This window comes from Gopherus evgoodei, unplaced genomic scaffold (assembly GCF_007399415.2).
Source record: "Gopherus evgoodei ecotype Sinaloan lineage unplaced genomic scaffold, rGopEvg1_v1.p scaffold_37_arrow_ctg1, whole genome shotgun sequence".
NCBI classification, from domain to species: Eukaryota; Metazoa; Chordata; order Testudines; family Testudinidae; genus Gopherus; species Gopherus evgoodei.
This window is the reverse complement of record NW_022060049.1, coordinates 1,738,775-1,766,515: the sequence shown is the minus strand read 5'-3', so window position 1 is coordinate 1,766,515 and position 27,741 is coordinate 1,738,775. Positions and strand designations below refer to the sequence as shown.

The window sequence follows — 27,741 nt, the reverse complement described above, 5'->3', positions numbered from 1 at the left end:
GTCCGTTTAGATCAAAGCTGCACAGCGACCTGACACCTAGGATTATACCTCATCAGGAAAGCGTGGCCATGCTGCCCAAGCCTGAGTCACGTCCGCAGTCTGGCCCACCCCAGCTGACGGCGCACAGAGTCACATGAGTCAATGGCAGGTCAAATCGGGAGCCTCGGCTCTTTCCCCTGACAGCCACACAGAGCTGCCTAGTGTCCCAAGAGCCTCCCTCGTGTTCTCCCGCAGCAGCCGCCTGCCGATGTGGATGGGGAAAGGGGACCAGGAAACAGTGCAGCCTCATTCCGGGACAGGAGGCCCTCGTCACGCCCAGACCTGCCTCTTGCCTTCAGCCCAGGCAGCCAGAGGTGCCGAGGAGCTCCCTGGCAGGCCGCCGCCTCACCACGGTCACCTCTTGCCTCATGGCCCAGGTTCTTGGTGCTCTGCTAGTCGCCGCCTCGCTTGAATGCCCAGAGCAAAAAGAAACAAGCACAGGCAGGGCCGGCTTTAGGCCAATTCCACCAATTAAGGCCCCACACCCAGTGAGACTCTCTTCCCTGGCTAGACACTCCTTTTTCATTTTTACGCATCTGGCAGCAGTCCAGGTCTTCAGCAGCACTTCAGGGGTGGGTCCTTCGCTTGCTCTGGGTCTTCAGCATCACTTCAGTGCTGCTGAAGACCTGGAGCAATTGAAGGATCCACCCCCAAAGACTCAGAGCACCATCCAGTGAGTACAAGCCCCACATTTTTTTTATTTTTTTGGCTTATCTCTGACTGGGCACTGTTGAAACTGTTTGAATTGGGCCCCGCACTTCCTATAGCCGGCCCTGTGCACAGGCAAAGCGGAGGATTGTTTTGATCCATCAACCGCTGGGTTACAGGTCTAGCACACTTCTGCCGCACCACTCTGCTGGCTTTTCACCCACAGTCCCCAGCATCCAGTCTCCAGTATCCACACTAACACCTTGTGAGCCTTAGCGCTGGCACGCAGATGCACTGGTTTTTGCTAGTGCTACCAGCAGGGGATAGGTGTCATGTACCACCCAGCCTGCCGGGGGCTCCAGGAAACACACATGCAGGCATGGCCACACTCTGAGGCCACCAAAAAAATTGTGATGGGACCCCCTGCTCCAGAGCATGGAGGGGGAAGCACCTGATGCCAGCGGACAGCCTGGGCTAGGCAGATGCTCAGAGCAGAGCACCAGAGGGCTGCACTGGCTCCCTTCTTAGCAACAAACTATCAGTTCCCCTGAGACCGCAGCCTGCAGCTAAGGGTAGCGCCCACTGGGGGTTAACAGCCAAACACACTGGCCCATTGCACCACAGAGACACATGAATACAAATCTGCTGTTCCCGAGGCTGGCGCCTAGCAGAGTGCGCGTCTGCCTGCCAGTGCTAGTATTCACAAGGTGCAGTGTGGAGGTTGGAGGCTGGGTGCTGGCTGTTACTTGTGAAAATCCAGCAGAGTGGTGCAGCAGAAGCAGGCTGAGCCCATAACCCAGCAACTGATGGATCAGACCCAGCCTCTGCTAAAGATGTGCTTGTTTCCTTTGCTCTGGGCCTTCAAGTGAGATGGTGACTAAGCAGAGCGGCAAGAGGTGGCTGAGGTGAGGTGGCGGCCTGCCAGGGAGCTCCCTGGCACCTCTGGCTGCCTGGGCTGAAAGCAAGAGGCAGGCCTGGGTGTGGCAAGGGCCTCCTGTCCCACAATCAGGCTGTCAGGGACTCTAACCCTCAGATGGCAAAGTTCATTGTCTGACCGTGAGAGAGACAGGCAACATCAGCAAGGTCCGATCAAAAGCTCTTTATTGACAAGCGCACGCATCAATAGAGAGCAGCTCGTCTCCTGAGAGAACCAGCCTGCTCTTTACATCTTAGTATAAGCCTATATAGACAGTTCTGTCGCGTCATAAACTATTCACTAGAGCAACCCACCCCCTTCTTCTAACAACTAGAAACTAGACACCTTAGTATACATGCATGCCTAAAGTTAGAAATGTAGGGGAGTTAAAAACAAACAAAGAACAAAACCAGGGAGTGAAAACAAGGAGGCTGGGAAGCTAGGGCTTTCATCAGTTTTTCGAAGGAGCTGCTCCTAACACAGCACATCTGGTACTATGCCAGGAATGCAGCTTCTCTCTTATCTCACTTTTTCCCAGCGCTTGTGAGACATGCTGCTGCTTCTCAGTGTTTTCCACTCAGGGATTACCCACAAACCTCTGTTAGCCTGACTTTGGTCAGGTTGGCATACCTGGTTTTGTCTGCTAACACTGGCCACCACCAAAACACCTCCTCTCCGCCTTTGACGGGGTCAAGCTCTTAACATGTCCAGTTGCTGGCAGTTGCAATACGCTGCCGCTGCAGGTTTTCATGCTTTTGTTCATATCATAAGTCCATTGAATGGCCACAGAGAAATGGGTTATTGTCCAAACCAACTTAACCACATGGTGTGGAATCAGGCTGTATGCACTGGTTCGATTATTCACAGCAGTAAGATTCACAGATCTATTTGTGTGCCAAAGCCCAGACAGCAGTGAGTAGTGTGAAATTTGGTTAGGAGCTGGTGTAATTGTGCCCCCAGTAATATGTACATTTCCAGCAAAACACCTCATACACAGTACACCCAATTGTCCACCCCTTGCCACGGGCCAATGGGTGTGCTCCTCCTCTAATTGCAGGAAAGACAGAAGAATTACCTCCGGGCTGTCCTTATTTTGCTAACTAGTCAGAAAGTGAATTACCCCACTCACTGGTCATTATGAGATTCATGAGGTGGTGTGCCTCAGTTTCCCCTCTTATACAACAGACCAAGTTTGCAATAGTTTCTCTGCTGTACCAAGCTTTCAGTTTATCCTCAGGTAATAGCTGAGAGACAGCTTTAGATTTAGCTTTAGCACTGTACATACACACCCGCACTCCTTAGGGTTAACCTGTCCCCCTTATTTTCAGGCTTGACTTGTTTTTTCATCTCCCTTTCCTGGAGGGCCACAAATCTGAATCTTCCAGTAGCTTGTTTGCTGACCAGATTTATTTATTATTTGCAGCTCCTTTGTGCTGCCATTGATGAGCAGTTCTCTCCTTCCCCCAGCTAGGTCATTTGCAGTCACATAGGCTTTCGGGCTTGCTTTTGGATCCAAAGCCATCAGCAGCTCAGAGACTGTCTTAAAAGGGACACAATCACCCGAGTTCTGATTACTTTCCACTTTCATCTTCTGCTTCAAAACACACAGATCCGAAAAAGAAACCAAAACCTATTGTGGCGCCCTGATAGGGTTTGAATTAATTACCATGTTTTGTTTGCATTTCTTTTACCCCTTCTCTAATATAGAATGCACATGTCCTGGGAAAATGCATATTCCTTCCATAGTTTACCCTTCATAATATTATATTAAAAACCATAAGTCTCAGTTTAGGTTTTTAAAACCTTACACATGTAACCCTTCTGCCCCTCTGAACTGGCAGCAACAAGGGCCGGGTTCAGTATCCAGGGGTTCCGTTTCAATAACACCATGCATAACCGGCTCGAGCCCTCACCCAGTGGCCTGGGACACTTACATACCACACCCCCCTGGGCGCCTCTAGGAGCCAATACTTCCCCTCTCGCAAGCACGGAGTCTGAGTGTAGCAAAATCTTTTTAATAAAGGAAGGAAACAATGTGGCATCCCACTGGAGAAACACTACAAACAGGATTATAACACAAACCATAAACAAACAAACAAAAAAACCCCACCCCCATGTATGTTTGGCAATGTCCTTTTCCACTTAGAGTCTTAAGTCCAATCACCCCAAAGTCCAACAACCCAAAAGTCTCTGGTCAGTGCCACCCCAGAATTCGAGAGTTTATCTGCAGAGTTTTACCCCCCACCAGCCTGGGTGGAAAGTGTGTGTGGGGGGTCCACACATGGTGTTAAGGTGCACCTTATGTGGACCAGGGTCAACTGCTCTGCCTCTCCATGGAGGCTGCAGCCTTCACCACGACCAGCTCCACCACACCAGCTGTGCTGCTCCTCCAGCTGTCTTTGCAAACCACTTCACTCCGCTCACTGTTCCATGGGCTGCTCTAACACACTGCAGACTGCTCTACTAGCCACTTAACAATAGGTCTTCAGGCTCCTCCACTAGTTAACACAGCCCAATTCAGCTCTTAGTAGAGAAGCCCTGGTCAACATTGGCCCAACATGAATTCAGCTCAGCAGTTGCTGAATAGACTTCTAATAGAATTAAAAATTAGCTCTACTCTTTAACGTGTGTGTGTGTGTGTGAGAGAGAGAGAGAGAGAGAGAGAGAGTTATACACATGCACACACACCCCAATCCTCAACCTCTGTCAAGTTATGGAGTTTTGGAACCCATGTCCCATATTTAGCAAGTACCACCCAACTGAGGTTGAGTCATTTCTATCACAAAGCAGTCCCATCCCAAGCTGCTGTGGGGTTATGCTAAGTGCGGGAGGTGCATGGCAATGCAAATTCTTAAAATTCTTTCCACACTCTCTACAGTTCACCACCAGATGTCAGGGTAGCGCTCATCCTGACTCTGCTTACACACAATTACACACAGAATTTTGTTTTGTCTAACATCCCTTGCACTGCAATAATTTTTTTATACAACTGTACCCCGATTACACGTCCATCTTCTACAATCAGAGACAGCCAGGGGCAGCCAAGTTAAGTTCCAATAGAAACCTCAGACATTCCTTTAGTGATTTTACTTTCATTATCCAATAGTCAAATAATTTTGATGAGATTATCTTTCTGCCTGCTGCCTGCAGCCATCCTCTATAGACAATTTCTGTGGGCAAAGGGCCCATTTCCCCTCAGAATGTCTGTAAAGGCTTCTCTTCTCGGGACAAAACATAGTGGTGGTAGTAGCCACTTTACCTGACTCTCTTGTATAATTTAATTACTAAGCTTCCATCCAATGTGAGTGCACAGAGCTGCACATACAGTTACCTTTATATAACTGGATTTTATTATTAAAACTGCCTTCTTGTAACACCACAGCTGTTGCCTTTTACTATTTCCACAACTCCACAAATGTTTACTTTCCTCCAAACTCTGTATTATTAATTTTTGCAAAACCTTGGGCAGCTGCTGGGGTGACTCTGCAGGGGAGAAGCTGCTGTGGAGTGATGTAAAGCAGGTGCAGGAAGGAGCCGGGGTCACTATTCACATTCTGAACTGCACAATTCTCCAAATTTGGGAATGTCCGAGAACAATTCTAAGGGGAAGATGAATGCAGAGCAGTGACACTGGAGGTGCCCAGACCTCCAACCGGGGCAGTGTGGAAATTAATAATGGGAAGATCTTTTGCAAAGTTAGTCGTCACTGACAAGATTTGTCTCTTCTTATTTCACGTTGTGGTGTTATTTAGCGGAATCAGGACACATTTTTCCTGTTAATTCAACACTTAATTTTATTTAACTAAGCCAAAAACTTAGTGTCACTTATTTTTTTCTCTGTCCTACCAAGAATTAAATGAATTTTGTGACTTTCTGGAAAGTAAAGCGAGATTAAATGTGGGGAATTCAGTCTCTGTGTTTGTGAGCTGATGTTTTCCTCTCACAGGTCAGTGCCTGCACTGAAATACCAAGAGGGATCTAAGGGCTGATGTACGCTGGGCACAGTGGTGTTTGCAGAAGGGGCAGAGCCTCAGGTGGAAGGGGCAGAGCAGGGCGTTAGTCTCCCCCAGCTGTTGGTTCACGCCCTGCCCATGGTCTTGCAATCAAAGAGGCTGCCCAGTCTGCACTCGTAGTGCGGTTCCCCCACTACGTGGCTGTGCAGAGGCTGCAGGAGACAGGCAGATGACAGCAGGGGATGTGGCGACACAGGAGCTCTCAGCAGCAGGATGAAGGACAATGCCATGGAGCGGCAGGGACACAGAGTGAACAGGGCAAACTGAGAGTCAGTTGAAGGCGTGTTGGCAGCAGAGGCTGAGGTTTCTCATAGAGACTCATAGACATAGGTCAGAAGGGACCAATCTGATCATCTAGTCTGAACTCCTGCACAAGGCAGGCCACAGAACCCCACCCATCCTATTTTATAACAACCCCTGTCCCAGGACCGAGTTATTGAAATCAGCTCAACCTCCTCCCCGTGTCACTGGCTCTCCCCTCCCCTCCCACCACCAGGTCACCCTGGGCACTAAGGCAGGAACAGGGTGAGGAAGCAAGTCAAGCTGAGCAAGGCAGGCCAAAGCAAGTCTTGTCTTCATGGGCCGCTCACAATGACGTCCTTTTTGTGTGTAACTGCTGCAAAAAATATCCTGGACAGAGAAGCAACAGGCTAAAGAAATGCCACGCAGCTGTGTTAGACTGATGATCTAAAGGTTCTGGTTCAAACCTGGGCTTTGGCAGGCCCTTTCATCCCTCTTTGTGCCGGGCTAGCTTCTTTCCTGGGAGCAGTAGCAGAGCCTTTAGCTGACACGAGCCCCTGCTCCCAAGCCAGACAACAGACTGTGGGCTTCTGCCCCTAGTTGGCCCACCTGACCTTCAACAATGAGGGATGGGATCTGTCTTTCCCATATGACTTATTGGTTGACCAAATATGGCAGAAATAAAGTGAGGCAGTGGGAATAGTGCCAGAGGGGGTGATGGGCAGGGACTGGGGATGAAAGCTCCTCTGTGCAGCTGAGTGAGGGAAGTACCAGGGAAGGGACATCTGTTAAAGTGGCCATGTGGAAGGTGGAAGGGATTTGGAGGCCCAGGAGGAGACACTTGATGTTCAGTTCCTTGGAGCAGCTGGACATAGACATGGTGGGCATTCAGGAAATGCACATTAATGACTTCAGGGTACATTGATGGGCAGACGGTGATTGGAGAAAGGGCCTGTCTTTCTGGTCCTCCAGGCCAGAGAAGAACGATGGGGTTGGAGTCTTGTTCTTCACATCTGCGGTGCGAGTACAGAAGGTGGTGGAGCTCTGACTAGGTACCTAATTACTGGTGGACTTTGTGCTCCGTGGCACTGGTTACTCTATATTAGTGTTTATCGTCCCCAGTTAAGGTGTGAAAGAAAAGATCAATGGAAGGAACTGGCTGGCTCCCTTCCTCTGGACTGCACGGTGTTTGGTGTTGGGGGAATTTCAATTGTTCCAGCTGGCCTAAGGACTGCTGGTCCTGTTTTCCGAACCATCAGAGGAAACTTTTTATGATGAGCACTAGCTAGCGCAGGTCTGTAGTGAGGTCGGCTTAGAGGACTTGTTTCTCCATAGTTGAACCTGTGGAGGGTGGGTGGTCATCTCCTATTCCTCTGACCCGAGCTCACACTAGTCACAGAAGGAATAAACCTTTCTGTGGGGACAGGCCAAGAGTAGTATTGACCAGTTTTATGTGAAGCAGAGCATGTTGACAGCCCAGTGCAAGGTAGTGCTAATGGACAGTTCAGATCACACAGCTCTCACCATATGCTCATCAATTATCAGACCAATTCTAGTAATAAATCTTTGACTCATATCCCAAAGTATTGAAGCAGTCTAGTTGCCTTGTGAGCTCCTCGAAAGAAAACAACACTGATAGCCAAGAGTGATCAGCTCCTATTGTCTGGCCTAAAGAAAACCTTGAGCCATCATTTTACCCATAAAGAAATCTAGGGTTCTTCCTTGAACCATTGTATTTTCTCTACAAACTCCCCCTACCTATGCCCAAGAAAGGGTTCTGATGTATAGATCCAAACTCTGCATCAGTTCCACTGGGATTCCATCGCCTGACTGATCGTGCTGGGGGCTCTGCCTGTCTCCAGCACTCAGGACCCTGAGCTACCACCATCACCTGGGAACTCCGACCAGTTCAAGCCTTATGGAGTGGGTGAGATCCCTCTCTATCTCTCTCTGTGTTTTCTTTTCTACCTCAGGTATTCACCTTTAAAATGTAACTGTTATGTTTGTTTATCACTATGATTCAATAAATAACTTTTATGGTTCAGCTGGTTGGTTCTCTCTCTCTCTCTCTCTCTCTCTCTCTCTCTCTCTCTCTCTCTCTCTCTTTCTCTCTCACTGAATTTTACTCTTTTGTGTTTTTAGCTGCCCTCATTTACTCTGCAGCAACACTTCTTGTACCTAAGCCAAAGATCCCTGTAGTGCCCCAAAATACTGTGGGAGTTTGCTCATCAAGTGGGTTACTGCCCATACATTGTAATGTGAAAGTGTGATAAGAAAGTGTTAAAATTGCGGCACATAAGTGGGGGGGGGAGCATCTGAAAGTGCTGCTCAACCCAGCGTATTGAGACCAGGGGCGTATAAGGGTACCAGCTTGAAATTGCTGCTTAACTCAGCCCACTGAGTACAGGGATCTATGAGGGGATCAGCTGGAGAATGCCGATTGACCTGCTCTGCTAGTGTGTGTGTGTGTGTTCATCTGGTTCTAGTTATTAGCCCTGGGGAACCTAGGTCCTGCAGGATAGCTCCATTGGGAAGGGACTTGTGCAAGGAAGGAGTATGGCACCGTATAAACACACAAATGACATAAGCAACATATTAATAGAATTACAGAAGTGCCCCGCCCTCCCCCTCTGCTCACAGAAGAGTAACCCTAATTAATGAGCCTATCCAAAGTAATGGGCACATCTGGTAACATTGTGCCTCTGATTCCTATACTGAACTAGGTAACGCACATTGGAAAATATAATCCCAACTATACATATAAACGCATGGGATCTAAATTAGCTGTGATCACTCAAGGAAGAGACCTCAGACTCACTGTGAACAGTTCTTTGAAAGCCTCCGCTCCACATGCCATCAAAAAGGCTAACAACAAGTTAGGAACCATTAGGAAGGAGATCGATAATAAGGCAGTAAATATTATTATGAGACTATATAAATCTACAGTACCCGCACACCTTGAATACTGCGTGCAGTTTTGCTTGTCTCATCTCAAAAAAGATATGTTATAATTGGAAGAAGTACAAAGAGCAACAAAAATTATTAGGTGTATGGGACAATTTCTTGCACAAGGAGAGATTAGAAAGACAGGCACTTTTCAGCTTGGAAAGAGAAGACTAAGAGAGAATATGATAGAGATCTATAAAATCATGACTGGTGTAGAGAAAGTCAATACGGAAGTGTTATTTAGCCCTTCACATAACACAGGAACAAGGGGTAATCGAATGAAATTAATAGGAAGCAGGTTTAAAACAAACAAAGGAAACATTTCTTCACACAATGCAGTCAATCTGTGGAACTCATTGCCAGGGAGATGTTGTGAAGGCCAAAAGCATAACTGGGTTCCAAAAAAGAATTAGATGAGTTCACGGAGGACAGGTCCATCAATGGCTATCAGCTAACATGGTCAGCGATGCAACCCCATGATCTGAGTGTCTCTAAACCTCTGACTGCCAGAAGCTGGGGCTGGGACTGTCCAACAGGGGATGGTTCACTTGGCAATTGCCTTGTTCTGTTCATTCCCTCTGAAGCATCTGGCACCCACTACTGTTAGAAAACAGGATAATAGACTAGAAGCACCATTCTTCTGGGGGTTCCAGGATATCCACTCTTATGTTTTATGTTCTTAGCTGATTACATAGAAATTCAGCTTTAGCATCCTGGGAGCATAAGAACCAAGAATGCATTTGTGATACTGGCAGACCAGTTAACCTGTGTATGACCCATAATAACTTAACAAAAGGCACTTCTACTGTATCAAGACAGTTCACTTGCCTGTGAATTTCAAAGAAATGTATTAGACTAGCAATCATCAACTCATTCAAAAATGAACAATAGTTGCTAAGTGTATTTGTCTGTGGTTATCTATACACAGTTAGAAGTTTCACAATGTAACCAAATTAGCTTGTAGATGCGAATTCCCTTTCATGGCTTAATTGCCTTAATTATGTATGCAAAGTGTTCAGTTAACCTTAAAATCAAAGATGTAAGACACCAGGAGAACAATAATTTCTACGTTATCTTCAATTTAACTATATGTGTTATAATCGAAGAACGGCTAATTACCTTATGTGAATGACTGTAAGTAGATTAGTGTGTATGCACAGGAAATAGAAGATTATCTTCAAAGCAAAGTACAAGAGGCCATCTGCGTTGGCGGAAGGTCCTTCTGTGACAATTTCTGTGAAGTAGGCTTGTCAGCCTGCTAGAATAGCTATAAAAGAAAAGGCTTGGGCCTGATCCTATCATGTCTAGTCTGCTTAAACTTTTAACAGGGAAAGTGTAAGCCATAGGACAGAGATCTTCCAAATAATCATTTGGAATAACCTGGAAAAACTAACAGACTTTACATCTATGCTGCCTTTGAATCCTGATCTTTTGGGATAATTCCAGAGAGACTTTTATAAACCAGAAGTTTATTCCATCACTGTTGTGATCCTGAACTATGAACATTGAAAGTCACTGTCTGGATATTGATCTTTTAACCATTTGTAACTCTCTTCTTTCTTTTAACAATAAATCTTAGATTTAGTTATTAAGGATTGGCTGACAGCATGATATTTGGGAAAGACCTGAGATTCATATTGACCTGGGGATAAGCATCTGGGCCTTTATAATTAGTGAACCCCACATATGGTGAATCATGCCTGCTAACAACCCTGAATTCAATTTCAATTTTTTTAAATCAATATCTTAGCCAAAAACAGAAAATTAAGTTGTTGACAATTATTTGTGACAAGTTTGGTATGGGGAAGGGAGTTGACCATTTTCATCAGAGAAACAAAAAATATTGACTGACTTTCCTATAGCCTGTTACTGCTAAATAGAGCCCTCCAACAACTGCAATATGCTCATCTCCTTACTAATGTATAAGCAGGGGTCCGCAACCTATGGCACACATGCCAAAGGTGGCAAGCGAGCTGAGCGGCTCAGCCCGCCACTGCTCCTTGGTTCCGGTTGCTGCCCCATTGACTACCAGGGTCCTGGCCGCTGGCCCCACTCAGCACCCACTGCTGGCCTGGGGACCCCCAAGGAACCCCAGGCTGGCAGCGGCTGAGCAGATCGGAGGCTGAGATCCTGACTGAGACACTCAACCCACTGTCGGCCTGGGGTTCCATTCACTAGCTGGCAGTGGGCTGATGGGACTAAATTCAATGAAATAGGAAAACAAGAGCAACTAATGACAAAGTGCAAGAGCTAGAGCAGTGGTCCCCAATCTTTTTCATCGGGCGGGCGCCAGATGAAGGACCGTGGTGGCGGACAAGCTTCTGCCGAAATGATGCCGAATTTTGGCGGCATTTCAGCAGATGCTCGTCCTTCGGCCAGTACATGGTTGCACTGAGAGGCCCCTGCGGGCGCCGGGACGCCTGCGGCACAGCTCTGCTGACCTCTGACCTAGAGAGCCCTCTGAAGGACGGTGATCGTTTTGATTTAAATGGACTTGAACTGTACGAAAAATTGAGTTGTTGCCACATAAAAAATCGATGATGGACATTGTACAGTTTATTCATACCAGCAAACTTGTTGACATATATCCTAATGTGTACATTGCCACTCGTATTCTACTCACAATTCCTGTAACAGTAGCATCAGGAGAACGGAGTTTTTCAAAACTAAAGCTCATTAAAAACTATCTTCTCTTTACAATGAGTCAGAAACACCACTGGTATTGCTATTCTGGCAATCGAACAAGACGTCACTTTATCTTTGTCATACAATGACATTTTTACTGATTTTGCAGCCAAAAAAGCCAGATAGATTGCTTTTTATTAAAAACTAATCCTTGATTCAATACCTTTTCATATACATTTCCAATAAAATGTTGACAAATTTAAAAATATTATATTATTTGCATCATTCTGTCAAATCAGAATTTTTTCTATAGTGCTACTTCTTTAGTGCTAGTCTATCAGCATTACAGTGTTCTTAATTAAGTTAAACTGGTATTAATAATATGCCTGTGGCAAGTTTTCCAGTACTGTAAGCTTATGTTTGTGTTGCTAAGAGCAAGACAGGCACGGGGGCACCAGTTCAATAATCTCGCCTAGGGCACCATAAATCCTAAGGACAGCCCTGCTCTGCTCCATTGTAGTACATACCCCACAACCTCCAATCTCGTGTCTTTCAAGCACAAGCCTCTGAATGGACACATTCAAATCCTTAAGAACTAAAGTCCTGCTCGTGAGCAGCATTTGAGCCACAGGGCCACCCACAGGATTCAGGGGGTCTGGGGTCTTCGGCGACGGAAAATTGCCGCCGAGGACCCAGCACTTCGGTAGTGGGTCCTAGGGCGGAAGGACCCCCTGCCGCCGAATTGCCGCCGAAGACCTGGAGCTGCAGAAACTCCGGGGGCCCGGGCCCCGTGAGAGTTTTCCAGGGCCCCCGAAGTAAAGGACCCCGCTCCAGGGGCCCTGAAAAACTCTCATGGGGGCTCCTGCGGGGCCTGGGCAAATTGCCTCACTTGCTTCCCCCGGGTGGCCCTGGTGAGCCAAACCCTGCAGGCATTAGACTGCTCCCAACCTGACACTCATGAATTAACAAATAAGAAGGCATCACAGTGCCAGGAAATATGGCAGAAAATAGCCTACCTCAGATGTCCAATGGCAAGAATTGCCTTGTAGCGAACTGGAGATGCCAGGGAATCCAGTGGTTCCTTTTAATGAAGTCCTGAAATGCATGAATAGGGACATCAAAAATGGGAAATGGATTTGAAAGGCAGAGAGGCCTTCCTCTCACCCCCCCCAAAACAGGGCCATCTGCCAGACTCGGAATAAACAGACACTGTGCTCAGCAGGCTCTCTGCCTCAGAAATGAACCGTAGGGCCATTTTCAGGCTATACAGAGGACAGAAAGAGAACTCACCAGACACAAGCCATTCCTTCCAGTTACAGCCCACAAGATGTCAGCATCCCTGCCAAGCTCAGAGTGGACCCCGCATCCTAGGTGCCATGCAGGTAGCCCATGAGACTGCAGTAGTACAATCACAGCCAATGGATAAAATAACATCCCCCTGGAAAACCAGTCTTATTACATGACAACAAACGCCTAATCACTCACCAGCATGTAGCCAAGGAGCTCCAGTTTGTAAGAGAATTCAAACTCCTGGGAGTCTCTGGTCTCCAAGATGGCACAGCTAATCTCCATGACATTGTGGATGAGGGTTAATTTTAGGTACATGTCCTACATAATCCAGAAGGAGAAACAAGAGGATGTGGATGAGAACCTGAGAGAAGAACCACAGTCCAGAAGATAAAGATCAGGAATTAAATCTAGCCTCAGGGAAGGAGAGAGGTGCCTGCAGACCCCAGAAGGTAGAGGACTCTGGCTCTGCACCCACCTCAGAAGAAGAGGAAACCCAGGTTCAAATAAATAAATCCAGGTCCACTTACACCAGAGCAGCCAGGACTCCTGCTTGGTGCAGCAAGGAAACCAAGCTCTGTGCAATTTAAACAAGCAACTTGTGTATAGAAAATGCAAAAGCTGAGGGCAGATTATTTAGAATGTACCTTGTTCGCAACAGTGATGCCCAGCACCTGAAAAACGAAATGCAAAACAGCTATTAGCAATGGAGATAGTCCCACATAACACACAACCTCAAAACGTCCTGGCTGGTGAATATGGAGCAGAGAGAAATCACTATTGTTAAATCTTCCAAAAGGCAGGAAATGTAGGCAGAGGGGGTGTTCTGCAGAGGTCAGTATCAGGGGCCATCCTCCGTAACATTTGCATTTGTGAAGTACTGGAAGATCTCAGTTTGGTTCAACTGTTTTTGGCAATGCCTAAGTGAGAGTCTCAGTTAGACAAGGCAGAACTGAATGGCAAAGTCTCGTGGAGAGGTTGCACTGAGATGAGAGTCAGGACCAGCAGTCAGACACCTGGGGAACAGAAATAATGGAGCACACAGACAAACAAGAAGACAGATAAGAGGTAAGGGAAGTAGTGAGTCCAAGAAACAGTGTGACAGCAAATCAACTAAATATAGGCTAGCACTAGTCTCTCTTGGGTAGTAAAAGATAGAGCTAGATACACATCCATATTAGGGGAGTTAGAGTGTTATTCTGAATAGCCTGAGTGTCACTGCATCTGAATTACTGTGTAGCTGGGGTCTACAGAATTTCAGAAGAATATAGAAAACTAGAGAAAATACAAAAAAGAGCAACAAAAATGATACAACATGTGACAGCTCACGCTCTATCCATTACAGTTTTAAATCTGAGTTCTGTGACACTTTTTACACAAAAGCTCTTACCTGACAACTGGTTCTGTAATGGAGAAGGATGTTCCCTGTGATGTCTGCCTCTACTCGGGAGAGAAGCTGGTCTTTTGGAGCATGGACAGCCACGCTGCTGTAGGTCAGCATCAAGGTGCTGAGAGTCTTGCCTCTTTTCCCCCGGTGGTAGTCCTAGACAATCAGAAATTTCTTCTGATTCCTCTTGCTTTGGAATTCTGATCTGCTGCTGACCAAGGAATTCCTCACAGCAGCAATAGCAGCTTGCACTTGCAAAGCTCTTTTCAGCCAAAGATCTCAAACCACTTGCAAAAAGTATTTAAGCAATATAATAATAACTGTGAGGTGTGGAGAGATTAGTATCTCCATCATTCCCACTAGGTAACTCTGACACAGAGAGCCTAAAATGCTGAACCTACAGGAGTGAAGTATACGGGAGCTTAGTCATTGACACTGGTGGGTACAAGATCAGGCGCTAAATGTCTTGCCTAAGGCTGCACAGTGAGTAAATGGCAGAGCCAGCAGTGGAAGCCCAGAGGCCTAGTCTCCTGCTCTAGCCTCTAGATCAGTGGTTTTCAACCAGGGCTACTTGTGTACCCCTGAGGGTCTGCAGAGGTCTTACAACGGGTTTATCAACTCATCTAGATATTTGCCTAGTTTTACAGCAGACTACAAAGAATGCAAGTACAATATTTATATTTCACTTCATTTATTTTATAATTATATGGTAAAAATGAGAAAATAAGCAATTTTCAGTAATGATGTGCTGTGACACTTTTTAATAATTTTATGCATGATTTTGTAAGCAAATAGTTTTTAAGTGAGGTGAAATTTGGGATATACAAGACAAATCAGACTCCTGAAAGCGGTACACCAATCTGGACAGGTTGAGAACCACTGCTCTAAATCAGATGTTCCATAATTGTAATCCATAGACCCTGGTGGTCTATCTAAAGCAGGTTGGTTAGCCACATGTTGCTTGCAACACCTCCTCATTTCCAACTTCTAACTAGGATTAAAAAAATGCTAAAAAGACCTTAAATGCTTTTCCATGCAAGCCACTGAGGTAGTTCCCACACATTGTGCATGGGAGGGGCGCTCAAACCATGAGACATCAGATGATAAAATCATTTGTGAGAACCCCAGCTCCAGATTGTGCTCCTCTCTATTTAACTGCAGGCATCACATAGAATGCATACATTGGGGGACAATGCTAGCTGACCAGAGGAGACACTACCCCAGGGCTGCTGCCCCTGCTTTAGAGGGAGAGGAAGTTTGAGAGAACCCCCTTGCTCCTTTACCTTCAGGCAGCTGATCAACCCAGAAATCTTAACCTTGCTCATTGCAGCCCCAGACTTCTGAAGTGTGTTCAGGGTGAGGTCCAAGTGGCTCTCAGCAGAGAATGCGAGGATGGAAATGACTCCCTGTCAACCAAGAAAAATACTGGTTAGGATCTAACCCACGAGTCCATTCCTTTCACCTGAAGCAGTGTAAAGCGCCAGTCAGGCGTGAGACACATGGGGAGCGGGGCCTGAGTGAAATAGCAATGAAGAGGCTATGAAGCGAAATGGCATCTGTCCCAGGCCAACTCAGAGCTGAGCCCCACAGGGAGCATTCAGGGTTTACTTGGTAAAGTGGGGAGAGGGACAGAGTCCTCACCTGTCTCTCAGGGACTTCCATATAATCTGTTGTTGTCAGAAATTGCTGAAGCTGTGATTTAACATGGACCAGGTCCTGACAAACTGCCAAGGATGTTCCTAGCGCCTTATACAGGAAACTCTGAAAGAAAGAAGCCAGCACCGAGATATCAGTAACACAACGTGCCTCTCAGTACAGACCCAGCTCAGCAACACTCAGGAAGGAACAAGATAGCCAAGTCCAAGCACCCATACTGCAGAAACATCCCATCATCTAGCCCAGCCAGAGAACCAACAATGCAGCACAGACAAGCAGCCTGTCCAAGCAAATATTGGAAGGGCAGGGGGGCAAGAGAGCAGGGAACAAGTAAAAACAAATTGTATATGCAGAATAAAATAGAAAGTAATGAAGCCTTGAGAGAAGCCTTAAGCAGCCTCCCCCTCAGAATTTAAAGGGAAATTAACTAGAAACTAAGCCTTAACAGAGAACAAACCTTCTCATTGGAGGGGCTGGCGTAGCCGGCCATCTGCTGGCTCAACTCAAGGCTTATCTGCCTGCTCCAGGCACTGTCGTCTATCATCTCCAGAGTTGTTCTTAGGAACTGAGTGTAAAACAAGAGTTAAAGCAGATGGTTCATTGCAAGAATTTGGGGGTTGTTGTGGGGTTTGTTTATTTTTTTGGTATTGTTTTTCTTCCTTGTTCTCTCTTGTAAACTTTACAATATTCAGGTGTCATGGGACTGTTATTTCTCTATTGAAAACTGTAAACATCGACAACCCAGACATGCTCTGCTGTTCTTTAATCTTTCCCTGATGGACAGTGAATTGGAGAATGAGATGGAGCCAAGAAATCTGATCACTGAGGAGTGATTTTTATAGTGGATGGAGGATGGGTTTAATAAACTTTGAACAAAGAGCCCTATTTCAAGAAGCAGTAGCAACAGGTCACTTACTTGGGTCATTCCACTGACTGAGGTGTCCAGACATTGCAGGATGTCAATGCACAGGCTTTGGATAGTGTTTTCTTCCTGAATAGTCTGGGTGAGAAGTGTTAAACCCTACTGTGAGATAGCTCTATAGAACTTATTAGCTAGTAGCAAGACACTGGCTAGAGAATCAGTGTCCTTCTCTTACAAAGCCATTTTGAACATTGAACTATGCCTGCTTTCATATTGCACTGGAAATGCACAACCATCTGAAGGGAAGGGAGTAAAGAAATTCCTAACTGGTGGGTCAGGTCCCAGGCTTAGGAAACCTTAAAGTGAAGGGAATGATTCACTGAACACAAAAGAGTTTCCCCAACAAGGTTAATTTTCTTTAAATTTGAAAAACTGTTTCATCTTTTTATCTCTGAGGAAAAACATTCAGACTCTGCCCAGTGGAAATCAATATGCAGAACCAGGAGGATCCATTCTATTTGTTCTGATGCCCCAACGAGATTGGTCATTTCGTGTGCAGTGAGTGTGATTCTATCAACGGGCCTAATTCTCCTCTTACTTACACCGGACTAAATATTGATTGACTCTACTGATTTCAGTTTAAAGGAGAGCAAAATTAGCCCAATGAGAAAAAGCAGCCTTCCCTAAGAGAGGTGTGTGTGTGTGTGTGTGTGTGTGTGTGTGTGTGTGTGTGTGTGTGAGTGCGTGCGTGCGTGCGTGCTTGCGTGCGTGCGTGCGTGTGTGTGTGTGTGTGTGAAAAAGGCCCTTGAAGAGTATTGCCACAAGCTCCAACTTTGTAGAAAAGGGGCCAGGCAGAGCTAAGATTTTCAACAACTTATTGAAAAGTTGAACTGTTTATGTTAATACAGATCATGGATCCAATCATGGCGCACAAAGTGTCTGGAGCCCCTGGCTGTGTCCATGGATAGAAATACGGACTGAAGATATTTTTAAACTAATACATGTAGATGAGAGCATGTAGTGAGGGAAATATGCAGCAAGCTTTTCCAGTCTCCTGACAGTCTGTGATGCAACCTGCATAACCTCAATGTTTTGCTGATAATTTACGTTTGCTTCAACAGCCACAGAACTGGGAATCATTATGTTCCCTGGAGAGTCTATTTAAAACAAAGAGATGTGCTTCTTTATACTAGAATATTTCACTGAAAAATGTTTTCAGAATTTTCAATGATTCATCAGAGGATTGAGTAACCTTGATGACTCTGCTGGATGTAACTACCCAGTGTGACAGTCTGATCTCTGTAACACTAGTATGAATCCAGAGTAACGCCACTAAAGTCAGTGGGGTTACCTTGACTTTACACCAATATAACTGATCAGATTCTGGCTCTAATCATTCAGTCCAGTTGTCCTTGAATGAAAACTCCCACTGAAGTCAATGGGAGCAGTCAGCATGCAAGAATGGTAGGACGGAGTCTTAAGTGCTCAGAACTCTCCTTACCAGTTTGCTGGTGGACAAACTGAACTCCATGAAACCATGTGCTACCATATCCCATGCTGCACAATTCTCCACACTTTCTGAGCTGAGCAGCCTCCTGATGAAATGAAGAACTGCCATCCTCACCTGCAAGGGTAGAGATGACACACATGAGTTTTTGTTGTCCCTTCTGCCTGAAATAGGAGAAAGGATATGAGAGTCCTTATGCCTTTGATTTGATCTCCTTGGCTTATAAACATGGATCCATTTAACACAGGCAGGAGAATGACATGGCTTCTCTAGTCTGCAGTCTCACCTCTGGATCTGAATGAAAGCTCCACCCAGATAACCATTCATCCCATATCACTGAAAAAAATTGAAATATTTCACTGCTCTACACACACTCTTACCGTAGCATTCTGATCACCCAGAGTGGATTTCACTGCCTTCACAATCAGACACTTTTTATCTCCTGTCGCGGGCACTGAAAGATAAGGAGAGGTGAACAGTACTTCTTTGTTCCACACACTCACTTTCCACAGTGGAATGAATCCTGAATTTCAAAGGAACCTATTGAAGAATAGTACCTAGCTTCTCTCATATACAGAATCAGTGGGGAAAATATAGGACCAGACTCTGCTCTCAGTTACAGCAGTGTAAATCTAAAATAATTCCATTGCTATAAATAGTGTCTTGATGGAAATATTTTAAAAGAGTTAGATAGACTGAGGTTTATCTGTGTTTACACCTGTATAACAGAACTCAGAATCTAGTCTATAATGTCTAATATTGACGATTATCGAGTCAGGATGATTGTTAATGTGCATTAGCCCCAAGTCAACTTCTGTATCTGAAGTTGAAAAATACCTTGGCTACATTCAGCACTTAGTTGATTTCTGTGTGGCCATAGGGGGATAACTTAGGGCAGCATTTGGTCCCTTAGTGGATATCCAGAGCACTGGTGACTGTGTGTTATGGAGCCTCTGTGCCCCATTTGCGGAGGCGATGAGTCTGTTACTCCCCTGCCATACCTACAAAACCTTGGTTCTTCAGCTCAATCTATAGTAGCTATGCTTTTAGCTCTGGGTGTCCCCAACTCAATCCTCAGCATGTCGGCCAAGAGGGCAGCTAGCACAGTTGCTCCTGTGTTACTTACAGTCGGCATCAACAATAGCTCTGAGCAGATTTAAAGACGTCACGGGAACAGCTTCATTCTTAATCTTCAGCTAGGAGTGCAGAAATGCTATCAGATACTCTGGAGAAGAATGGGCTGCAAGGGAAGAAATCACATCCTCACTGATGACAGAACTCTTACTCTTACCACACATTAAAAAGGTAAGGAAGTTACAAGGAAACCATTGTGTAACTCCGAGTGTCTTCCCCTTACCTAGCAGAACTATACAGTAGACCAGCTCTGCGTGATTTTCCGTGCTGAGTGGCTTAGCTTGAGAATAGATCTGTGGAAAGGAGGGAAACGGTCAAAGAAAAAATAGAAGCAATTGAAAAGAAAATGTTCAGTTAATTTCTAAGCTTCCACTTCTTACGTGTCCAACTAGAGGTCTCAACCCCAGGTGGATGGTACTGAATGCACAGCAAGAATCAAACACAATGATCAGGAGGAGGGAGAAAACTTGTTCACCTTAGCCTTTAATGATAGAACAAGAAGCAATGGGCTTAAACTGCAGCAAGGGAGATTTAGGTTGGACAATAGGAAAAAGTTCCTAACTGTCAGGGTAGTTAAACACTGGAATAAATTGCCTAGGGAGGTTGTGGAATCTCCATCTCTGGAGATATTTAAGAGTAGGTTAGATAAATGTCTATCAGGGATGATCTAGACAGTATTTGGGCCTGCCATGAGGGTAGGAGACTGGACTTGATAACCTCTTGAGATCCCTTCCAGTCTTAGAGTCTAAGAATCTATGAATCAATACATTAGATAAGAGAAGCTAAAGTGTTTTGAGCAGCAGAGCTCATCGAATCAAGACACAGCCACAGTTTTTACTGCACAACTCTGACTCCCCCTGATAATCAGCTTATGGTGAAATTCCTTTACAAACTGAGCTGGATATTAGCTAAGAAAATGAGACCGCTACCTGCTTATTCTTGAGCCTGCAGAAATCAGGAAGGCATGAGGCGGTCCCCAGGCTCTGCACTGTCATTGGATAGATTTGGATTGTTAATATGCTTCAGATCTGCTGTGTCTAACTCAAGGGATCCAAGCAAAACCATCCCTCACCTGGTTGTGCAGAGCACTATAGATGGCTTGACACTTTCCTTCAGGGAGATGGATCTTATATTCACCAGAGACCTCCAAGAGCTCGCTCACTCTGCAACAGAGGGTGAAAGTCAGATGGGGACACACACAGGAGCAATATGTAGTGACTGAAGCAGATTCAGGGTATTCGTGGATTCCAAGGCCTGAAAGGATTATTGCCATCATCTAGTCTGACTTCCGGTATAACACAGGCCACAGACCTTGCCCAGAATAATTCCCAGAGCAGAGCTTTTAGAAAAACATCCCAATCTCGATATAAAAACTGTCAGTGAGGGAAAATCTGCCTCGAAACCTTGGTAAATGGTTCTAATGGTTAATTATCTCACCATTAAAAATGTATGCGGTAATTTCCAGTCTGAATGTGTCTCACTTCAGTTTCTAGCCATTGAATCAAGTTACACCTTTCTCTGCTAGACTAAAGAGCCCAATATGAAACATGAGTCCCTCACGTAAGATATTAGAGAATGTAATTAAGTCACTCTGTCACAGGGCAGGTCCACCCATTAGGGTGGTACCAGGCTGTGGAGGAATTGAAGTAGATCTCGGGCGGCCCAGCTGGCCTAGTCTCCCTAGCCACCACAGCAGTCCCTGCTCCTAGGACAGCATAGCCTAATGGTCGGTATCAGCACAGCAGCCCTTCTGTGAGGGTCCATGGCCCAACAGCCTGAGTCACTAGGGCTACTTTTTTTTAGGTATGGCAGTGCTGCCTAATGGCCAGAGTCAACAGAACCACCTTTTGTGGCAGGGAAGTGTTGCCTAGTGGCCAGCCCTTCTCCACTGGCTCCTACCTATTCCACAAGTCCCAGCCCAGGGCTCTGCCTTGCCGCAGGGGTATCTGTCACCAACTCAGCGGGGATCCTTTCAAAACATGCCGCGTCAAAGCCAGGTTCCTCAACTGGATCAGTGTGTAGTCCACCTAGGCTACTTCCCACCCATTCTTCCGCAGCTGGCGGTCTCAGGGATTGGTGGTCTCTCTTCCGTCTCTGGCATTGGGTGGCTGGGGGTCGTGGGTTGCAGCCATAGACCGGCCCGAGGAGACCTCTACTTCCGAAGACAGACTGAAAGAGCTGTCTATGGCCAATGTGGCGAAGGGATGAGTGTGAGGGACATATGATAATACTATAAGCCTATCTGAAGAATGTGAACACTAAGGAAGGAGAGGAATTTTTTAGTACAATACATTTAGTAAAAGTAGGAGTAAAGGGATTAAACTGAAAAAAGACATACAATTTAGACTTTAATAACAAGAAAAACGCCCCACCTGGGAGACAGGTCTATAAGGTTATGACACAGTCTTTCTAGGAAAACAGTGGAAGCTCAGTTATTAGGGGCTTTTAAAATTAGTTTGGCCAAACCAGTGGAAAATGGCTGCTGGGAATGCTCCTGCGTTAGCAGGGAAATGGACTGGATGATCTAATAGGTCTTTTCCAGCTCTGTCTCCTGTGAGTCTATAAACCTATGTGACCTGCATGCCAACGTCATAAGGCGCTTTGGAATGTTCAAAGCCAATCAGATCTCTTGATTGGCTAAACATTCCAGTGGTTTTGCTTTAAAACGAAGGCTTCTGCAAACTGCAATCATAACACACAGCTCCACTGAGGAAAAGCTCCTTCCACTAATTTTGAAATCTCAGGAGGATTTTTTTAATTGAAAATTGTCACTGATAATTTATGAATACATAAGCTCTACATACTTCTAGTAGCTCTAGATTATGCAACAATTTTATTCTTTAAAACCAAAAGGACTCATAGTTAATTGAGTAATTCAAATAATTAAAGTACTAGGAGGCCAAGAGAAGCAGTTCAATTCTGCTAATAAGGGCTAGTGGGGGAGGGACAGATTGGGGGAGGGGCTGAATGGGAGTGGAGACACAGGGTTACGGGGGGAGGGAGGTTCAGAGCCACTTAGTCATAGAGGAGGAGGTGCAGAGCTACACAGGGACAGGGGGTGGTTGGATGGAGGCACAGAGACACATGGGGATGCGGGAATGGGGGGAGTGGGTGTCTGAGTGGGGGTGGAGGGACACATGTAGACAAGGGGTGGAGGGACCCATGGGGGTGCAGGAACACATGGAGACAGTGGCAGATGTGCCTTCCTAAGTGGGAGAGATTAGGGATCAACCAGGGTATGCATGGGGGAAGAGCCCTAAAAATTCCTCCCTGCCCTTTCCAAAAAAACTGTTCCATATGTTTCCCATCCAGACTCAGCAACCCTCCAAGTTCACACCCAGACTCTTTCCCATCAATTTACTTGCTCCTCCTTCAGCCCCTCCATTCCCCCTGACTCCACCAAGCCTTTGCATTGCAGCTGAGGGGTGCCAGAAATACGGTTCTGTAGTGAGTTGAAATGAGTTATTAGAGTTCTGTATTAATATGCAGAGTAAGGAATCTATTTGTCAAAACCTTTCCTGAATCCGTTTGGTTGTCTGTATTGACACAGACATACTTGTTCACTGGAATTTTGAAATAAATCATCAAAAATAATTTGAACTGCTGCAATTATATTGTATATTTGCAGAAATGTTACAATACTGTGTGCATCATTTTTATTTTTCGGTGCAGAATTCCCCCACTAGAAAATATATAAATAAGGTGCCTTCAGTGCTATAATCTCAATAATATGTCATTATAAGAAAGGAGTGTTGGCTGGAAATAAGAGCAGGGAGTCAGTTCACTTGGGTTTTATTCACATTCTTTTCCTAACTTGCTAAGTGGTGCTGAGCAAGTAACTGTGACACAAATCATCCTTAAATGGGGATCACGCTTACCATTCTCACAAGGGTGCTGTGAGTCTTAATTCATTAGAATTAGGTAAGGGCTTTGAGCTTTTTGGATGAAGATGCTATTAAAAGCGATTGTTGCTAGTCCTATAGTGTACGTTTACTATATACAACCTATGTACTCCACTGTCTGTGAAAGGACAATACTCTCTTTATAGAGCATTATATCATCCTGATCTATAATAACAGCATTTTGCATGATGAGTTCATGCCTGAGGACAGAAGGGTGAATATTGATTATGCTGATGGTGCGCCACACCAAGTTCTGTACTGAGTTACCCCCATGAAGTCAGTCAGAATTTGGTGTGGACACATGGAAAGTGGATGTAATTTCATGAAACTGCCCTACCTCATCCTGTTGCAGTTTCTCTAGCAGAAGGGTCACAACAATAGCCACCTTGGTCTCAGCTATAAAGGCAATCCTGAGGGCAATTTTGTCCTTATCTTGGTCATCCATACGTGCCAAGAGGGAAAAAACCTCATTATAAGCACCTGATATTAAATACAAGGATTTGGCTGGTTACCACTGATAGTAGAAATTGGTGTCGGCTCCTTTAATTCACTGTCTAGTAAAGATTCTGCAGCACCCAAACACTGTGAGAAGTAGACCTGGGAATCATGTAAATCCTCTTCCTTCCTCCTGATGACCAGGTTTGTTTGCTGAACTACCCAATGTGTTTGGGGGGAAATCATAATGAAGAAAATTTTCTCCTTTCAAGTAGATCCCCATGTAAAATAATCTTCCTTTCTCTCTTTACTATCAATTGATGACTTTTGATAGCATACAGAATAATAATTTATGACCCAAATTTTCAAAACTTAAGCTTCTAAATCCATATTAAAACACCTGTGTCCTGATTCAGCATCCTAATCACATGCTTATCTGTAAGCCAACAAATAGACCTAAAGTTAAGCACATGCTTAAGAATTTAGCTCCTTTTAAAAATCCTGAGCACCCAGATGTCCTGTTGGCTCTGCTGAGAACTTTTGGGGCTTAGTATCTCTTGAAAATCAGGCCACTTTTTTAGACCTCACTATGAATTTAGAAGCCTAACGTGAGGCCCTCCTCTTTTGAAAAAAGCCTTGAATCTTCTTTTATGGTAGTTTAAATACTTGCTGAGAAAACTCATGCAACAGAGTTCATCTGGTTGCCCCTAGAGGTCTTGAAGGAATTTTTCCGCCATCCACAACTGGCTAGTTGTACGCTTTGAGTGGAGTGGCGCGGTTCTCTCCAAACTTCATCTGAAGCATCAGGGATTGACCATTGCAGGCGACGGGACACCTTGTATGGTGGACCAGAGGTCCAAAATGGTTCAGAGCATCTGTTTCCTTAGACGTCCTGTTCAAATGCTCAGGGTCCAACTGATCTCCAGTGTTATGGATGGAAGGAATTTTTCCCTGCTCAGATTGGTCGAAGGATGGGGCACTGATCACCTGCAAGGATCATCTGTGTATATCTGACCTAAACAATTCTCTATCATTGCAAGGGCCTCAGGCATTGGTGGAACCTCAGTCTCGCTTGTCCTGTGTCTATGGCACACAACAGTTTAGTCTCCTAAAGACTGAAATGTTTTAGTCCAAAACAAGTTTTGGGGTTCAGTGGAAGTTTACTAGGTGAAATTTAATGGCCTGTGAAATCCAGGAGTCAGACTAGATGATCTAATGGTCCCTTCTGGCCTTAAATTCTTTGAAATTATGAAATAGCTGATGTATTAAAAGAATCAGGATTTTATCTCCCACGTATCTCTTAGCTGTGGGCAGAAATTCTCCAGGAGCCTTAATATTTAACAAGAAATCTGAAATGCCATATTTGTCTGTCTCCATTGTAACAGCATTTCATAGCATGAAGGAGGAACTAACAAGATTTCCCCTTCCCAGGAAACACTGCTTGAGGTTAGGTGATTTCCGACCCTTTATGCAAATTGCATCCTTCAGTTCTAACACCCAGAGGCAAGCTGAATCCTAACTGTAACTTACACTGCCCATTTAGCTGCAGTAGTGATAGTGTGGGCTTAGGAGCACTAGTGTTGCTATTAAATGTGACCCCATGCTTTCTTATCCTGCATTGAAGATATTAGTAGAGCTTTATTTAGACAACCAGAGAAGTTCTGCATTTTTTGTTCTAATTTCCCCCATTTCTGATGGATTCGCCACCTACATCTTGGCGCCATGGATGGAGAAGAAACAAAAGGAGGCCCCACAATAAATATAAAACACCTGGGATAACATAACATAACATTCAGTAGAAACTCAGATTCTCAGGAAAGTTTCCAGGTCCAGAGGATGTAGGCCAATTCCTCAACTGGTGTAAACCAACATAGCTAAAAGAAAGCAACCGAGACACACTGCTTTACAGCAGCTGAGGTTCTGGTCATAGAAATGGAGAACATTACAGCTAATCTATCTGTAAGCCTATGTTTTCTGAATGTGTGTGTAAATATTGTATGGCTCTAGAAAATACAATTCTGACCCTTAACGCTGTCGGTTACCTCCTGCTCAGTCACACATGTATTGATGTTTTAATCTTTCCTCAACACTTCTCCCACACAATCCTTTCTCCAAAGAGTTCCAGTGCTGATAGGCAATTGGCCTCTCAGTCTATGGCCAGGATAGCCAGTTAGGATTATGCAAGCACTATTATGACATCGATGTGACTGTAGCATACACATAATCTGCTGCTAACCAGGTATGTGTTGTAATTACATGGACAAGATCCTCAATGGTATTTAGGCTCCTAACTCGCAGTCCAATCACTAGCTTTAAGTAACGTAAATACAATTCAATATCTGGGCCCATACATGTAAGCAGTCCAATAGGTGGCTACATTTGCTCCAGTGTAGAATTTCTAATTTTCTTGACATCATTTTGAATTTTGGTTTGGTCCCTTTCTGTTTGCCACACTTTCCAATATTGGTTTTATCCGAAAATCTGCTCCTGTTTGAATTTATATAAAATACAAGCACCAAAGAAAGAGAAGCAACTGCCTTGGAGAGTGCACAGTGACACTTGAGTGTGATTGGTTTCCTTTGTTTTTTAATTTGGTTGATCAAAAAGCCTGATGAAACTTTATTGAATTATATTACAAATATTGACTGTATATTATTTTACAATGAACTGAAAATAATACTTAATTTCCATGTCCTGCCAAACAAATAAACTACATTAATTTTTAATGTGTTTAATTCAGTGTGATGTCATATGTAGGGCCATTTGCAGCGCCAACTCTTGATTTTGGAAGTTATGTTGCCTTTAAAACATTCAGAGTGATGACACTCTTTGCAGTAAACCATATGGAAAAAGAATTCCAATTACATTTCTCTCTTGCTATATATAACTTATTTTGTGCCTTACCCTTTCCGATTTTCTACTTAAATATAAATGCAATTCATTCGGACTCTTCCTTAGTAATTCGTCCATGTTTCCACATTTTGTAGGCTTTCTTTTTTATTTTCAGTTTATTAAAAAACTTCTAGTGGAGCTATATTGGCCTCCTAGTCTTCGTGTCTTGACTTTGCATTGGCAGTTGTGCCTTTAATATTGTCTCCTTGAGAAACTGCCAGCTTCCCTGAACGCCTTTATGCCTTAGATTTTTTTTCTCATGGGACGCTACCTACCAATTCTATGTGAAAGTCTGCTTTTTGGAGTTCTTCTTCTATCATTCTCACACCTTCCCTTCCTTAGAATCATGACCACTTGCACCCAAATCACCTTCCACTCTCACATTCACAACCAGCTCCTCCTTTCTGGTCAGAATCAAGTGTAAAATGGCTGTCCCCTGGTTACTTTCTTCATTTTCTGAAAGGAAGCATTGTCCCTGGTACATTCCAGGAACTTACTGGATAATTTTGTGTTTTGCTATATTCCTTTTTCAACAGAATTCTAGGTAGGGAAAGTCCTCCATTATTATCAAGATTTGTGTTTTGGATATTTCTATTTGTTCTAGAAATGCCTCATCTCCCTCCTCTTCCTGATTTGGTGGTCTGTAACAGACCCCTACCAGGACATAACCCCTGTTTTTTCCCTCTTTTACCTTTACTCAGAGACTTTCAGCTGGTCTGCTTCTCACCTCCTTCTGGACCTCAGAACACAGGTACAATGCATTACTTCCTCTCTTTTTTTCCTGCCTGTCCTTCCTGACCAAGCTATAGCCCTCTATACCAATATGCCAGACATGAGAGTTAGCCCAGCAAGTATCTGTGATGCCAGTTAAGATCAGTTATGACTTATGTACTAAAACTCCCAGTTCTTACTGTTTATTTCCCATTATTATTACTCCTCACAGAATTATAGAATATCAGGGTTGGAAGGGACCTCAGGAGGTCATCTAGTCCAACCCCCTGCTCAAAGCAGGACCAATTCCCAATTAAATCATCCCAGCCAGAGCTTTGCCAAGTCTGACCTTAAAAACCTCTAAGGAAGGAGATTCCACCACCTCCCTTGGTAACCCATTCCAGTGCTTCACCACTTTCTGAGTGAAAAAGTTTTTCCTAATATCCAACCTATAGACATCTAAGATTTTAAGCAGATGTTCCCATGGATTTCCCTCTTGTTTCTCCTATAATTCTACTGCAATTTTCCACATCTACTTCTC

General features: G+C 44.7%; 1 protein-coding gene and 1 long non-coding RNA gene across 2 annotated transcripts; both read right to left on the bottom strand.

Moving 5' to 3' along the window:
- Positions 1-12,444: 12,444 nt before the first annotated feature.
- On the bottom strand, positions 12,445-16,369 carry LOC115642030 (maestro heat-like repeat-containing protein family member 2B). The gene is made up of 6 exons (XM_030545367.1): positions 16,215-16,369; positions 15,743-15,862; positions 14,105-14,257; positions 13,362-13,388; positions 12,913-13,035; positions 12,445-12,522 (listed from the first exon to the last, which is right to left on the bottom strand). Exons 1-6 carry the CDS (start codon positions 16,299-16,301, stop codon positions 12,445-12,447), a joined length of 588 nt encoding a protein of 195 aa, XP_030401227.1. The 5' UTR covers positions 16,302-16,369.
- A 275-nt stretch (positions 16,370-16,644) lies between these two features.
- On the bottom strand, positions 16,645-18,669 carry LOC115642100. The gene is made up of 3 exons (XR_003998154.1): positions 18,507-18,669; positions 18,121-18,243; positions 16,645-16,757 (listed from the first exon to the last, which is right to left on the bottom strand). It is a non-coding gene; the product is annotated as an uncharacterized LOC115642100 (long non-coding RNA).
- Positions 18,670-27,741: the final 9,072 nt, after the last annotated feature.